The sequence below is a fragment of the Trifolium pratense genome, linkage group LG3 (assembly GCF_020283565.1).
Source record: "Trifolium pratense cultivar HEN17-A07 linkage group LG3, ARS_RC_1.1, whole genome shotgun sequence".
Classification (NCBI taxonomy): Eukaryota; Viridiplantae; Streptophyta; class Magnoliopsida; order Fabales; family Fabaceae; genus Trifolium; species Trifolium pratense.
The window spans coordinates 12,619,007-12,636,567 of record NC_060061.1 but is presented as its reverse complement, the minus strand read 5'-3'; the positions used below and the strand labels follow the sequence as shown (position 1 = coordinate 12,636,567).

The window sequence follows — 17,561 nt, the reverse complement described above, 5'->3', positions numbered from 1 at the left end:
AGTTAAAACATTAAAAATTAGAGAGGATTGAACCAAGTCACTATTTCAAGAGTTAATAGTGATATTGATAATAATAATAACATGTAATGGCATATGCACCTGCTTGCAAAGGAAGAATGAGAAAGGCACAAAAGGGAGCATCATCACATCCCATGCCATTAACACTAAGCTAATTGATGTTGTTTCATGGTGGTGGGGCCTTCTTTCGTTTACTCTATCTATTATTTTTTTCCCAGGAAACATTCAACCATAATACACTATCATGACTTTACCTTCAAATTCAACACATGGGTCCCTAATAAAACATTTACAATTCTTTTTATTTTTTAAGTTGTATTCTAAATCAAATAATCACATTAATGTAAGGCTCATATGTGTAGATTTTGATTTTATTTTTTTTAAAGTAATTTAGTGGCTAGAAATTCAGCTTTTAAAAATCTCAAGTTTGAATCTCTCGGCTACTACATATATACATTATATAATGTGATGTTCATATTAACTAAGTTATGTTCACGCAGACTTATAGATTTCAATTTTAAATATTTCAGGAAAAGTAAAATATTACTACCTACCAAGTCTATTGTTAATTTCACCTTTGTTAGTTTGCAAAGATGGAAAGAAAAGTGTTAACTTTAACATTGTTTGGTAAAAAAAAATACTTTAACTTTGTTATTTTAATTTTTTTTTATTGGTTGAAATTCACGTATGTTTCGTTTATTCGTGACTACTTTATGTGATCTCACTGCTACTTCACTCTAAAGATTAAAATCTCAAAATACGTTCGGAAGATATTCAATTTACACACAAAAATATATATAAAAATTAACATGCCTAACAATATATGTTGAAGTTTTTTTTTAACTAGCAACAAAAAAAGACATTGTTGAGTTTAGTTAATTTTGACCAACAATTATTTGAACCATTGTAGACCACAATTCATGTTTTCCCTTCCATAAAATCCCAGCAACAATGCTTCAAGTCAGAAAAGAACCAGATAAGTATATATGATGCAGTACAAAGGTGACAATAACAGAAATGCTATAGGGACAAATTCAATACCAAAAATACAACAAATATACTCTACTATTCCTTTATACCTATATTTCTATTTTATTTTTATTTTTTATACCATATTGTCACACATGTTCCTTTATTTTTCTCTTTCCATTCCTCGCTGTTTTCTTCCTCTCACCGAGCCTCTGCGCCGATCTCCCTCCACCACCAATCATCGCCGGCGACATCTCCCTCCACCACTGAACAACCATCACCGCCTCTTCTCTTGCAATTTTGAAAAATCAAATGTCAATTTCAGGTTTGTTTCTCCTTTTTTTAGGGTTTTAGATTTAATTTTTTTTCCTTTCATGCAACTTTAAGAGTGAACTAGTAATTATTGTTTCTGTTTCTGGATATCATGATACTAGGCACTCATTGTTAAGCTTAAACATTTTACAGTTTCTGTTTTTTTTTTTTTTTTTGTGTTAAAATTGTGTAAAGTGACCCCATGTTGTTATTGGTTATTTTTTAGTTTTTCTTCCATTAATTGAAAAAAATTGTGTAATGGATTTGTAATCCAAAGTAAATTGAACTCTTTCTTTTTTCCTGACAATGAATCTGTTTTAAAAATTGGTTGGGTAGAAGGCAAACTTGTGAGTTGAGTGGTGATTTAAGATGTGATTTAATTGTTTTTTGAGTGAACTGATTTATATCTTACTCACTTGGCACCTCTTATGGCTTGTTAGAGTTGTTGCTTTATTTCCTTTACTTATTACAAGTTACCTCTTGTAATGTAACATAGATGCGAGACAAAAATTTGGGCGAGTTGAACGCCATTTTCATTTGTCGAAGAACCTTTCTATGTATTTGAGTAAAATGGTCATATTAGGCGTGCACCACCTGTCGTAAGAGTTGAGAATATGTTTGAGCATGTTCAGATTAGGTGCTTGTGTTTAAGAATTTGTGGAAGAGCCAGACACTGTCTAAGGTCATCACTTTTTTGTGGCAGCTGATTTTAGATCGAATTCAAACTAAGGACAATTTACGTAAGCGGAGGATGATACATGATAATAATTTCAACTGTGTGCTTTGTACTGTGTGTGTTGAATCGGCATGTCATGTTTTCTCCATTGCAAGCGTGCAGCTGAGATATGGTATGCGATTACAAGGTGGTCAGGACTGTTTCTAATTATTCCGCATAATATTGCAACATCGTTTGCGTTATTCTATACTAGTGCAAGGAATAAGAAGGAAAAGAAAGGTTTGTGCCTGATTTGGCATGCATATGTTTGGGCTATTTGGACTGTGAGAAACGATGGTGTTTTTAACGCGAAAGTGTGGAGCGGGTTAAGGTGCTGTCTTGGAAGTGGTTCATAGGGAGAATGGCGACGGGTCCGTGTTTACTATATGAATGGAAGTGAAGTCCGTTGGATTGTATGCAGCGTTAATCAGAATCTGTGCATGGGTTTTGGTGTTCCCTGTAGGTGCTTATTGCTGCGTCCCCTTCATCTTTTCTCTGCTTGATGTTTGGCTGGTGTGTTGTGATTGCTGCTATGTGTTTTTTAGCCTCTTTGCTTGGCCTTTTTGTGTTTGCTGCTTTGTAATTTGTAGTCGCTATGTTTTTGGTTTTATTTGCATTTGTACCTTTCTAGCTTTTGCTGTTATTTGCCCCTTAACATTTCTCATGTTTTGGTGGGTTTAATAAATTCACATTTTGCTGCTCAAAAAAAAAAATGTTCATCTATAGTAGAGTTCCTTATTATTTGTGGTTAAGCTATAGTAGAATTACTTATTACTTGTGATGTTATCAATGATTAGCTTGTTCACAAGTTCAATATGTAGAGTAATGAATGGAGATCCGATATTGTCTGACATATCATTTTCTGCAAATTTTAGATTGCACCACATACCTGTCATGATAAATTGATAATATCTTGTTTTGAATTGATAAATTGATAATATCTTGTTTTGAATTGACTTAGGCTTCAACCATACTTTCTTGGATAGTTTTCTCGCTCGATTTTTGTCTAAGTTAAGAGTACTTATGTAATATAGTTATGTGATATTGATCTATATATGTGAACATTAGAATATATTTCCATTTCCATGTGTAATATAGTTGTTGTTGACTAGGGGGTTTTATCTGGTGTGTTGAAGTGCGGCTACTGTTTTTTGGTGTTTACTTGATATGTTTCTATGCTCAATGTGTATAGTTAACAAGTCAATCTATTGTAAAAATTGGTTGGGTAGAAGGCAAACTTGTGAGTTGAGTTGTGATTTAAGGTTTGCTTTTGATTGTTTTTGCTTTTGATTATTGTTGAAGACACATGTTGATTTTTTTAAAAAAAATTATATATATATATATATATATATATATATATATATATATATATATATATATATATATATATATATATCTTTGTGATTCTACGCTCTCTCTGCCTCTCTATCTCTATTTTTATATTATAACTTTCTTCACTATCTTTCTTCAACATGCATGGATTTAAAGAATTTCATTTCCAACATGTTTATGTACCTATTCATTATCTTAGGCGACCTGTTTTGGATGGTTATAACTGGTGGCGAGGTCATGCTGCAGCCTTTCTTAAGTATGCAAATTTGCCTCCGGAAGCACTCAGACATGGGAGAGTAATCCAGGTTAGAGAATTTAAATGTCTAAATGTGTTGTACTTGAGGAGACTAGAAAGGCTTACCATACATAATGGAAAAGAGTGAAATTGAGTAGTAAAGACCTCTATGTTATATGAAGATGAAAACAGACATCAATACTAGTTGATAAAATAACCTAATGCTGAGAAGCCATTGACACTAATCTCATGCTTTTAGCCTTTTTTTTATCCTCAAAATTTTATGTGTGATGGTCTAATATCATTTGTTTCAATGTCTGGAGTCTCAACTTATGCGTATTTAATTTGCAGCATAAGCTGACAAGCGGCTAAGCATGCACATGCATCAGACGTGCAGTCAACATTAGATGACGATGCTTGAACACAATGACAGCAGGATGAGGATGTTGGCTTATCATCATTTTGTTATCATGAGAATTGTTTATTCCATATGTACTTGGTATTTGTATCATATTGTGTGTGGGATGTAATGATGCTCACCTATTTCAATTTAGAGCTAAATTGTAATTTTAAACTTTGGTAACAATGAATGGAGTGCATTAGAGGAAACTCTAAGTTTAGTATAATTATATCTAGTATTAAGAATTTGTTAAGTTTACATTCCACATCTATATTTGTTAAGTTTAAGTAGTTAACCAAATATGTTGTATAACTCCCCAGTTATCTAAAATTGACTCCCCACATCTATATTGTTAATAATTTAAAGGAATTTCATTATTTATTCACGAGTAGTAAAAAAAAAGTAAAAAGTGAACAAATAGTAAAAAAAAAGTGAATGCTTTTTTCAAATTTGGAAGATTAGCTTCTTAACCAATTTTGTCCACCGACTCCCCACTTATCTACACATAACTCCCCTCACCTAAATGGTAAATAATTTCAAGGAATATCATTATTTGTTCAAAAGTGGAATTGTCCAGAGACATATTTCATATTGTTTGTAGATGATAAAGTCAAAACAAAGTTAAATATGAATGATTGTTTCAAATTTGGAAAATTTTAAGCTTCTTAACCAACTTTGTACACCAACTCCCCACTTATCTACACATAACTCCCCTCACCTAGATGGTGAATAATTTCAAGAAATATCATTATTTGTTCAAGAGTGAAATTATACACGAGACACATTTCTGATTGTTAGTAGATGATAAAGTTAAAACAAAGTTAAATGTGAATGATTTTTTCAAATTTAGAAGATTTTAAGCTTCTTAACCAACTTTGTACACCACCTTCCCACTTATCTACACATAACTCCCCTCACCTAGATGGTGAATAATTTCAAGATATATCATTATTTGTTCAAGAGTGAAATTGTACACGAGACACATTTCTGATTGTTAGTTGATGATAAAGTTAAAACAAAGTTAAATGTGAATGATTTTTTCAAATTTAGAAGATTTTAAGCTTCTTAACCAACTTTGTACACCACCTTCCCACTTATCTACACATAACTCCCCTCACCTAGATGGTGAATAATTTCAAGAAATATCATTATTTGTTCAAGAGTGGAATTGTACACGAGACACATTTCTGATTGTTAGTTGATGATAAAGTTAAAGGTGAATGATTTTTTCAAATTTGCAAGATTTTAAGCTTATTAACCAATTTTATACACTGACTCCCCACTTATCTACACATAACTCCCCTCACCTAGATTGTAAATAATTTCAAGGAATATCATTATTTGTTCAAGAGTGAAATTGTTCACGAGACACATTTCTGATTGTTAGTAGATGATAAAGTTAAAACAAAGTTAAATGTGAATGATTTTTTCAAATTTAGAAGATTTTAAGCTTCTTAACCAACTTTGTACACCACCTTCCCACTTATCTACACATAACTCCCCTCACCTAGATGGTGAATAATTTCAAGAAATATCATTATTTGTTCAAGAGTGGAATTGTACACGAGACACATTTTTGATTGTTATTTGATGATAAAGTTAAAGGTGAATGATTTTTTCAAATTTGCAAGATTTTAAGCTTATTAACCAATTTTATACACTGACTCCCCACTTATCTACACATAACTCCCCTCACCTAGATTGTAAATAATTTCAAGATATATCATTATTTGTTCAAGAGTGAAATTGTACACGAGACACATTTCTGATTGTTAGTTGATGATAAAGTTAAAACAAAGTTAAATGTGAATGATTTTTTCAAATTTAGAAGATTTTAAGCTTCTTAACCAACTTTGTACACCAACTCCCCACTTATCTACACATAACTCCCCTCACCTAGATGGTGAATAATTTCAAGAAATATCATTATTTGTTCAAGAGTGGAATTATACACGAGACACATTTCTGATTGTTAGTAGATGATAAAGTTAAAACAAAGTTAAGTGTTAATGAAACTCTTCCCTGTTACAAAACTCCGCAAGTTGTTTTCCAGGGGTTTGATTAACTGCCGCCTAACCGATTCCCATAAAATAATTCCGGGAGTTTTGGGAAACAGCTGGTATAGCTATAAAATAGCTGGAGTTAGTTTGAGGGGGTTTAGAACCCCCCAAATTGGTAAAGAGTAAAAAAAAAAAATTCACAGATTTTTTAATCCAGTGCTTAAACTTTCATAAAAAATACAATCATAATTGCACAAAATGTACAACAAATAATAAAAATCTGTAATAATTGAATTTACATCATCAGGACTAACACCACATGACTAGAGGTCTGCAACAAGGAATACAATGTTATCAACAACAATTTCCATTACAACGAATATCTTTGACCTGTTAGCTATTACCTACACAAGGAATTTGTAGTTTGCAATGCAGGGGGCAAGTTGGAAAAGACTGAAAGAATAAAACTTGGGAAATTAGTTAACTACAACACCTAATCAGTACCACACCATAACATTATAAAAGCACCAAATTATGATATCTGCATTCTACAAAACACATTACAATTTCCATTAATCAAACATCATGCAAAATGGTTGAGCAGAGTTGATGTTGACTTAAACCAACAATATCAGGTGCTGCAAAACTCTAAAAAGAGAAAAGTTAAAAAATTGCATAACAGGCGCAGAGTGATAGAGATGTAAATGAAGATGATGAGGGTCAGGGTGCTGCAATGTTGTCACTTAAACCAACAATATCAATCAATTTAACTTACATTTCAATCACTACACTAACATGAAAATTCAGGACAAACCTATAACAGCTACAAGACCACACCACATAACTGAACCAAAAGAACAAAAAAATACATCAAACACATCAAACACCACATAGTCATTACAGCTTTATCTAGTCCATCAATGACTTGCTCTGTTTCATGTTACAACACATCAAACATTAACATAACCAAAAGAACAAAAAAAATACTTGATTCAGAGGAATAGGTATTATGTAAAATCATATGCAGATGTCAAGTTACCCTCATCTGTTTTGAATTCAAACAGCTTCTCTTCATTGTCACGGCCCTTTTCAAAAAAGACAGTACCATCTTGCAGCTTACCAATTAGTTTCACTGGGAAGGTACAAAATAATGAAAAATAATATCAGTAAAATGTACCAAGTACATAAGTAAAAAGAAAAGTCATCCTTCGCATTGATTAGCAATTACATTTTACAACGGCCCCTTCATTTGGACGCTCAAATCCTTCCCCTTCCTTGAGGATCTTCTTTATGACCTTCTTGTCGCTAGTCACATCTGAAACAGTCTTCCAAGAAACCAACTCAAGTGTAATCTGGAGTGATGCATTTGGTGGAACTGCACCTTCATCACCATGCACTGGCTTCCCCTTCTCACCAAATCCATCTATGACACAACAAAGAAATCGATAAAACTTTTTTAATATATAATAAGGAAAATGCTAAACAGTGCCCCCGGGGCACTGTTTAAGGAAGCAAATATAGTAATATGACATTGAACTTTGTGCAGTCAACGCCTCGAAAGTCTAAAAAGTATTATTTTCAATTTAAAAATTTCCTATTTTGGTTTCCTTAACCGGTGCCCCCGGGGCACCGGTTAGCATAACCCATATAATAATAATGATATGTAGCAACGAGTATAAAATACCACGAAACCATTCAGTATTCTGTACACAACTTACATTGAGGCTTTACTAATAAAATCACTTTCTCTCCCTTCTTCATGGATTTAACAGCCTTTGAGAGTGCAGGGCAATAATGACCTATTATAGATTGAACGTCAATTTCAGATACCTATAGATAAAAATACAAAAACGTATTTTATCAAAGTTTACAGGCACTGACCTTCACTGACAGTGAACTCCACTCCATCCGACTTTGCTACAACCTTTCCATCCTCGAGACGAACCTCATAATTAACTGCATTGATAATCGGTAAAATGAATATATAGTACAGAACATGCTAACTAATGCAGGTATCAAATAAACTGAATTATATGAGATGTATGTATATACCCAATACTTCATCAGGATCCTTGGGATTCTCCCATTTCTCCCCCTCAGTAAGTATCCTCTTAAATATACCGCCATCTTTACATATGTCCTTCACACTTGTCCAAGACAACAGCTCGACATCAAATTGGAGTGTTGCATTAGGAGGAATTGTTGGAGGTGAACCAGATTCACCATAATTAGCTAGCTCGGGAGGGATGGTGAAGAGTGCATTTTCACCTTTTTTCATGGTTTTAATACCTTCATCCCACCCTTGAATTGCTTGCCCTGCAAACCAGTTACACAAATTTCATTATAATTTTCTAATATTTAGCCGGTCAAATCATCAAATCAAATTACATGTGAAATTCACTATAAATTTGTGAGCCGTTACTTATAATCTAAGAGCACTACCAAAGTTTTTCAAAGAAGAAGGTTATCCTGACGTAGGTCTGCTTCTGGCTTGGATCAACTTAAGTTAAATGGACTCTCTATCAACCACTGGTTAAATATTTTATCATGATTTTCTAACAAACACTGATTTCATTCACAGATAATTTGCGGTGAACTGAGCATAAGCATGTAATACAAAGTATATAGTGAAATGAAAAACATTCATTATATTAAAAACACAAATTACTCAACACTTCTTAAAAAAATAACATTTATACAATAGAAAACATTTAATAAAGTAATATCATCAAAATTGTAAGGCCTAAGCTTTGTCGCTTTTTTCTTGATGAAACCCCTAAAAAATCATAAATTTGGAATCCCTAAAAAATTATCAATACAGAAATTCCCGATGAAAGAAATTGAACAAATTGAAAGTAATAACCTAGAAAATGTTGAACATACTGAAAAATGCTCAGAGAACTGCGATGGAAGTAAGGAAGATTTCTAAAATTCACAAAGAAATAAACAGACCTTACCGGAAATAAATTACCCCCACTATTTAGCGAATTTTTTGTAGTGTGAGTTCCTAGGCTTACAAGATGGCTAAAGTTACTAGTTCACTCTTAAACTTGCATGAAAGGAACAAAAAATTAAATCTAAAACCCTAACAAGGAGAAGAAACAAACCTTTTCATTTCTCAAAATCGTAAGAGAGAGAGGGGTCGAGTTATAAAGAAGCACCGACGGCATGGAGGGAGAATAGGGGGCGGTATGATTGTTTGGTGGTGGAGGGAGATCGGTGGCATCGATGAATGGTGGTGGAGGGAGAAGAGGGGTTTGGCAGAGAGAGGGAGAAGAGGGGTGGTGAATGGTGAAGAGCAGGTTGTTCTTCTTTCTCTTCCTGCGTGTGGTAAAGAAACAGATAAAAAGTAAAAGAAGAGTGACATAACGTGTGGGAGGTTTGTTGATGAGCAAAATGACAAACTTACCCTTGATGTGTTGTATTTTTGTTGGGGGTTTGTGTCTCTATAGCATTTCTGTGACAATAATATGAGTATTTTCAAGTACAATACTATGTAATACAGTAATTGATTGAGAAACATTCTCACGCTTACTGACAGACAGTGACTCTTGGATCAAGCACAGACCAATGTCTCTCTCAGGTTTGTTTGCGCCGATCTTCAGATATAGACGTTTCTCTGTGGCTCCCACTTCCATTGACCAAAAGTCAAATAAACCAAACATGATGGAGTAAATTCACTTTTACTATTTTTCTCTCTTCTTTCCAGTCTATTTTTTTTAAGTCAAGTAACCGAGCATAGCATAATCTAATCGAGACTCTTAACATATGTGAATGTGTCTAAAAAATACTTATTTGAGTTTGTGCTCATATACGTATTTCTCCTGATTGAGACTTTTAACATATGTTTGTCATACCCGCCAACCATAAATCGAATTCTATATTATATTAGTAGTACATAGTTAAGAAACTTGGATCAATCTAATCATATTTCAAACATGTCTTACTTTTTTCTCCAAAAACTAGTGGATTAAGATTACAAAAATATAATAATGAAACAAATACACATAGTGACATATAGTATAGTATAGTATAGTATACATAAAATACTCACCACACAAACTTATTCTTCTTCTTCACTTTCCCTCCTTTGAATTTTATAAAAACACATAAAGCAATCCTCTTTTCACAAAGTTATTTCCCACAACAAATTCTCATCATACTACTCACCACTCTCACTCTCACTACTCACTCTTTCTTTCTTTCTTTCTTTCTTCCTTTCCTTTCTCCACACTCATCACAACAAACTTATTCTGGCTTTCTACAACCTTAACTGTTTTCTCAATGGAGAACAATCCTCTTCACCTTTTACCTCACCTCACTATAACACTCCTTCTTATGATGATCCTAACCGTTTTGTTTCCTATGAGTACTTCTGAATCACTTTCTTCTATCAAAACTGATGCAAAGGCTCTTCTTACATTCAAAAACTTGATTCAGAAAGATCCAAATGGAGTTTTATCAGGTTGGAATCTAAAAACAAATCCATGCACTTGGTATGGTATATCTTGCACACATGGAAGAGTAACTGGTCTTGATATTACTGGAACCAATGATCTTTCTGATACTATTTCTCTTGATCCTTTATATTCCTTAAACATGTTATCTGTTCTCAAACTTTCTTTCAATTCATTTGCTATAAATTCTACTTCTTTGATTCAGTTACCATATAGTTTAACACAACTTGATCTATCTTTTGGTAACCTCACAGGTCCTATTCCTGAAAATTTCTTGTCAAAATGTCCTAATCTTGTTGTTGTGAATCTTTCTTACAACAATTTGACAGGTTCTATACCTGAAAATTTCATGCAAAGTACTAATAAACTTCAGTCTCTTGATCTTTCTTCCAACAATTTGACAGGTTCAATTTTTGGTTTGAAAATTGAGTACTGTAAATCATTGTTGCAACTTGATATATCAGGAAACCATTTATCAGACTCAATTCCAATTTCTTTGTCAAATTGCACCAGTCTTAAGAGTTTGAATTTAGCAAACAATCTTATTTCTGGTGGAATTCCGAAGAATTTCGGTCAGTTGAATAAACTACAGACTTTGGATCTTTCACACAATCAAATTACTGGTTGGATCCCTTCTGAGTTGGGAAATTTATGTGGTTCTCTTTTAGAACTTAAACTTTTTTTCAACAATCTTACAGGTTCAATTCCATCCGGTTTCTCTTCTTGCACATTGCTGCAACTTGTTGATATATCAAACAATAATATGACAGGTGAAGTACCTGAGTCGGTGCTTCGGAACCTTGGATCATTGGAGGAACTTAGGTTGGGAAATAACGCTATCTCTATGAAATTTCCATCTTCAATATCATCATGCAAAAAATTGAGGATTGTTGATTTTAGCTCAAATAAAATTTATGGATCTATTCCTAGAGATTTGTGTCCAGGTGCAGCCTCACTTGAGGAGCTGAGAATGCCTGATAATCTCATAGCAGGTGAGATTCCAGCTGAATTGTCAAAGTGTTCACAGTTGAAGACTATTGATTTTAGTTTGAACTATTTGAATGGTTCAATTCCTGATGAGCTAGGAGAACTTGAGAATCTTGAGCAGTTGATAGCATGGTTCAATGGTTTGGAAGGAAAAATTCCACCAAAGTTGGGACAATGTAAGAATCTTAAGGATCTTATACTGAATAATAATCACCTTAGTGGTGGAATTCCAATTGAGTTGTTCAATTGCAGCAATCTTGAATGGATATCTCTGACAAGCAATGAACTCACCGGAGAAATACCACGAGAGTTCGGCCTTTTGACAAGGTTGGCAGTTCTTCAGCTTGGTAACAACAGGTTTACTGGTGAGATACCATCAGAGCTAGCAAATTGCAACAGTTTGGTGTGGTTGGATTTGAACAGCAACAAGCTCACAGGAGAGATCCCTCCTAGACTTGGCAGGCAGCAAGGAGCGAAATCGTTGTTTGGCATTCTTTCAGGAAACACTTTGGTGTTTGTAAGAAATGTCGGAAACTCGTGTAAAGGAGTTGGTGGTTTGCTAGAGTTCTCAGGAATCCGATCCGAACGGCTCTCACAGGTACCGACATTGAGGTCTTGTGATTTCACAAGACTGTATTCTGGTCCTGTACTCAGCTTGTTTACAAAATATCAGACACTAGAGTATCTTGATCTCTCCTACAACCAGCTTCGTGGAAAAATACCGGATGAATTCGGAGATATGGTGGCCTTACAGGTACTTGAATTGTCTCACAATCAACTATCTGGTGAAATCCCTTCAACCCTTGGACAGCTCAAAAATTTGGGAGTGTTTGATGCATCACATAATAGACTTCAGGGTCAAATCCCAGACTCATTCTCAAACCTATCATTTTTGGTGCAAATAGACTTATCTTACAATGAGTTAACAGGTCAAATTCCATCCAGGGGACAACTAAGTACGCTTCCGGCCACTCAGTATGAAAACAATCCAGGCCTTTGCGGCGTTCCTTTGCCCGAGTGCAAAAGTGGCAACAGCCAATCCTCATCAAGTCCAAGTGATGATTTTAGCAGAGGAGGCCAAAGAAGATCAGTTGCATCATGGGCTAACAACATTGTCATGGGAGTTCTCATTTCTGTGGCTTCTGTTTGCATTTTGATAGTGTGGGCGATCGCAATGCGTGTAAGGAGGAAAGAGGCTGAGGAAGTCAAGATGCTTAATAGGTTGCAAGCATGCCATGCTGCTACAACATGGAAAATTGACAAAGAGAAAGAGCCATTAAGCATTAATGTTGCAACATTTCAGAGGCAGTTAAGGAAACTAAAATTCTCACAGTTGATTGAAGCAACCAATGGATTCTCAGCAGAAAGCCTAATTGGTTGTGGTGGTTTTGGTGAAGTGTTCAAGGCTACACTCAAAGACGGATCATCTGTCGCGATAAAGAAGCTCATTCGATTGAGTTGCCAAGGCGATAGAGAATTCATGGCTGAGATGGAAACCTTAGGAAAAATCAAACACAGAAATCTTGTCCCTCTATTAGGATACTGCAAAGTAGGTGAAGAGAGACTCCTTGTTTATGAATACATGGAATACGGAAGCCTAGAAGAGATGCTCCATGGAAGAATAAAGACACGCGATCGCAGAATTTTAACATGGGAAGAAAGGAAGAAAATTGCAAGAGGTGCTGCAAAAGGACTTTGTTTTCTGCATCATAATTGCATCCCTCACATCATACACAGAGACATGAAATCAAGCAATGTGCTACTTGATCATGAAATGGAGTCAAGGGTCTCAGATTTCGGAATGGCAAGACTAATAAGTGCACTTGATACACACCTCAGTGTAAGCACACTAGCAGGAACGCCCGGATATGTTCCACCAGAGTACTATCAAAGTTTTAGGTGCACCGCAAAGGGAGATGTTTATTCATTTGGCGTTGTAATGTTGGAACTTGTTAGTGGCAAACGTCCTACCGATAAAGAGGATTTTGGTGACACAAACTTGGTCGGATGGGCTAAGATTAAGGTGCGCGAAGGAAAACAAATGGAAGTAATTGATGCTGATTTGCTTTTGGAGAGTCAAGGAGGAACAAATGAAGCAGAAGTAAAAGAAGTTAAAGAAATGATAAGATATTTGGAGGTTACTTTGCGGTGTGTCGATGATATGCCTTCTAAAAGGCCAAGCATGTTGCAGGTAGTGGCCATGTTGAGAGAGCTTATGCCTGGATCAAATGATGGAAGTAGCAACAGTGCTTAATAATTGAATCATGTTATTATTGTTCATAATTATTACAAGTGAATGAATTGAAGATATATATTATGAAGCTTGTAAGACTTTATTAACTTAATAGTTTGTTTTGCCTTGTTTCACAAGTTTTTTTCTTCATGTTGTTGTGTTATTTGTTGTTATAGTGATACAATGTAACTTCAACCAATATTAAGATTGGAGTAATTACATGTGAAATCAGCAACCAACCAGGTGAACTGGTTTAATCAAATAAAGGCAATGCACCAAACTAAGCATAGTATACAGTATACATGACAAAATTCCATACCAGCTAACTTATATATCTACGCAATTCATTTAAGAATTTCAATTACTGAAATTAATTAATTACCATAACATAAAGAAGGTGATGAGAATATATGTAATGGACTACATAATATATATTTCATTCCTAAAAGGATACCATTTACGGGTTTAATACGTCAAAATTCTACCGCAGGATATCATCATTGGAAAGAAAATAAAGAAATGTCTCCTACTGATTATGTATACTTGAAGCATTTCCTAACATGATTTGCAATTTTTGCTCTTTCATTATTGTGCAAGTTCCTTAAACTAGTAGTAGTTTATAAGAAATTAAAATACCAAGGATCTCTAATTGATCATTTTGAATGATTTCAGAATCTTGCATTGTTCTCTGAATCTGACTTTGTATCTGGGATAAGCTCCGGGGCACCAAACTCTTGAACAAGTTCCCTGCAAGAGATAGATTGACACCAAAAAAACCAGATACACCGAGATTTACAATTGTGCTAGTCCTTTTACCATCTCCTTGGTTTCAAAAGTTTTCAATCCTTTTTGCTCGGATCATGATTGATTGTTGTTGAACTTTCAGGTAGTTCAAAGCTGTAATGAATATCAACTGTTAATTTGAAATTGGACGGTTTGAATCACACAATTAAGTAACACAATAAAACAATCTCAGCCGTTGACGTAAATCGGACGGTTGAAAGTTGTAACTGCGTCGCAGTTACAGCGAGAAATTCAATTCCACTTTGTTCCAATGTGAATACCATCCATTTAATCACATATGTAGGACACGTGGCAAAAAATAAATCAATAGTTGAAATTAGAAATTATGAAACCTCTTATTACTACTATAATGTACCCTAATGACACATGATAAGCAAATATAGAAAGATTCTTCTCAAAAGTTGTGTATTTCACTTTTCAAAAATTAAAGTGTTGAATTTTCCAATACAAGAATTCTACTTTTGGGTACCTTAACATATGCCCTTAGGTTACACATTACCAAGCTCTAGTTCCGCATTTATCTATATTGACTTAGGGTGTTAATTTGCATTTAGACTGTTGGGTCATGTTAAACAGTGTCTCCGGGACACTAATTAAGCATACTAAAAAAAAGGAAACAAATAACAAAATTAATGATGAGAGATGATAACTTTTTACATATTTAGATAAAATTTTCATTTTCATATCCCTAACTAATGCCCCGGGACACTATTTAACATTTTTCTAGACTATTTGTAATTGACATATCTTGTTCCACCGTTTTTTAATAAAATTATTTCGGCCTTTCAAAGAAAACAACTATATGAGCCGTGTTAAACTATAAAGTATGGACATTGATTTCTCAAATTATGTGTATTTCGGTGTCGTCACCAACATCATATTCTCAAATTATGTCTTTTTAAAAAAAAAAATTATTATCAGTATCGACTTATCAATATATATGTCGTATCCGATGTCTATCTCTTAAAGTATCTCTGTATCCATACTTCATAGATGTTAAACTAGTAAGTGTCCTATGGACACTTGACTAAATGTAAAAATATTATGCTTTTGATCAGGCTAAACGCCACCAATTGACAAGTTATTTAAGGTTTGGATCCCTTATATATAGGGGTGTGCATGGTTTAAAAACCACACCACACCAAACCATATTTATGGTTTTGGTTTATATCCAAAACCATTTTAATGAAAAATTGGTTATTTTGCAAAACTAATTTGGATATGGTTTATAATTGGTTCGGAACCAATTTATAACCGGTTTATAATAAAAAATAGGTTACTTATTTATAACCGATTCATCTTAAATTTTATTTTATTTTATTTTTTAAAAAAAAAATGCATTATTATAACTTTTAATTCCTATATATTTAAACTTTTTTTTTTACAATAATTAATCCAATATTTTTATTTGTTTAATTGATTAAAAGAACATATTTAATAATTATTGTTTATAGAAAAAACATAATTTTTCTTTAATTTTATGAATTATTGGTTTATAATGAATTCATAAGAGTTTTTTTTCTAAGCCCAACATATTTCAAACTAAGCCCAAAAAAACAAATTTTTTTAAGCCCAAAATAATTAAAATATAGATTTTTTTTTTAAAAAAAAACCCTCAAAAATCTGTTTTTTATAATTATTTTTAAAATAAATAAATTTTGTTAAATTAAAAATAATTAAATATTAAAGGGCGGTTGACGGTGGCCGGCCGCCGGAGCGCCGCCGCCAACCACCGCGCCGGCCGCCGGAGCGCCGCCGCCAACCACCGCGCCGGTCGCCGGAAAATCGCCGTCCGCCACCGGTCGCCGCCGGAGCTCCGCCGTGCCGGCCGCCGGTGGTCCGGCGTTGACCGCCGCGTTGACCGATTCCTCCACCACCTTATTAATTATTTATTTATTAAATTATATAATTAATTGAATTTGGAAAATTTGTTTTTTTTTTTAAAAAAAAAAACTATTGGGCTTTTTCCTTATTGGGCCTCAATTTAAAAACCAATTTTAAACCAATTATAAAAAATTGGATAGGGTTTAGAATTGGTTTTTTTGTATTGGATTGGTTTGGTTTTTTTTTAAAATGAATTTGGTTATTAATTTTGGATATGGTTTGGTTAATGATTTGGTTAAGGTTACTTGGATTTTTTGCACACCCCTACTTATATATGACAGAAGTTATTTAAGGCTTCATTATCACTTTTATCTACTACACTACTATGCATAGCACCTATGATAAATGCACCTCTCCGTCATATTTAAAAAAAAAATATAGAATGAGAAGAATGAAATTGGCACCATGTGTCAATATAGATGCTTGCCATATACTACTAGTTCATCCACTTGGCAATTAGTAACTATAGTTATTAAATCGGGTATTAATAAGTGGTTGTAGTTTTGAACTAGGCTTAAGTTTTTGTTTCTTTTTACAATGAGAAAACACAAACCAAAAATAGACAAAAAGAAACCATATTACTCTCTCTCAAGAATCTACAACTCTCAAAGGATTTTTCTCCAAAAGAGGAGAAAAACAAACCCAAAATGCAACTATGATTGAGTTAAACTTATCTTGTCTATGAGTAAGCCAAGTTTAATAAGAAAGTTAGCATACTGATTAATTAACATTTCTAACATTTCAATTAAACATCAATAAATTCTTCACGTACAGATTCCAAAATAAAGCAATGAAGAAGCTTTATAATTATCAAATACTCCTATATTAAATAAAATATTAAATTAAGGGGTGTATTGGATTAAGATTTCATGGGATTTTAAAAGACTTTTTTATTTTAAAAAAGTTATGTGGTATTCAATCAAGACTTTTACAAAAGTTAAGTAAATCTTGTGGTATTCAATTAACACAATTATGATTTTTTTTTCCAGGGCAATGAAATCTGTTGGTATTCAATTGAGATTTCTTGTCATTTATAAAATGTCCATTAGTATTCAAAAATCTACCGATTTTGATGGATTTTGTTATGGAATGGATTTCATGAGACTTTTTTTTTTTTTTTTGGCTTTGGATTTCATGAGACTTTTTAGTTGAAAATATAAATACTACACTTCTGAAACAATCCCACTCCAAACCCTGAGATTGTTCATACTCTCA

General features: G+C 33.7%; 2 protein-coding genes across 2 annotated transcripts; one reads left to right on the top strand and one right to left on the bottom strand.

Annotated features, from left to right (window-relative positions):
• Window positions 1-6,710: 6,710 nt before the first annotated feature.
• Window positions 6,711-9,320, bottom strand: LOC123916253 (peptidyl-prolyl cis-trans isomerase FKBP62-like). The gene is made up of 7 exons (XM_045967668.1): window positions 9,089-9,320; window positions 8,034-8,297; window positions 7,863-7,937; window positions 7,700-7,780; window positions 7,210-7,404; window positions 7,021-7,113; window positions 6,711-6,911 (listed from the first exon to the last, which is right to left on the bottom strand). Exons 2-7 carry the CDS (start codon window positions 8,257-8,259, stop codon window positions 6,805-6,807), a joined length of 777 nt encoding a protein of 258 aa, XP_045823624.1. The 5' UTR covers window positions 8,260-8,297; window positions 9,089-9,320; the 3' UTR covers window positions 6,711-6,804.
• Window positions 9,321-9,901: 581 nt separating this feature from the next.
• Window positions 9,902-13,855, top strand: LOC123916252 (serine/threonine-protein kinase BRI1-like 2). Its single transcript, XM_045967665.1, has one exon. The coding sequence runs from the start codon at window positions 10,266-10,268 to the stop codon at window positions 13,677-13,679; it is 3,414 nt and encodes a 1,137-aa protein (XP_045823621.1). The 5' UTR covers window positions 9,902-10,265; the 3' UTR covers window positions 13,680-13,855.
• The last annotated feature ends 3,706 nt before the right edge of the window (window positions 13,856-17,561 follow it).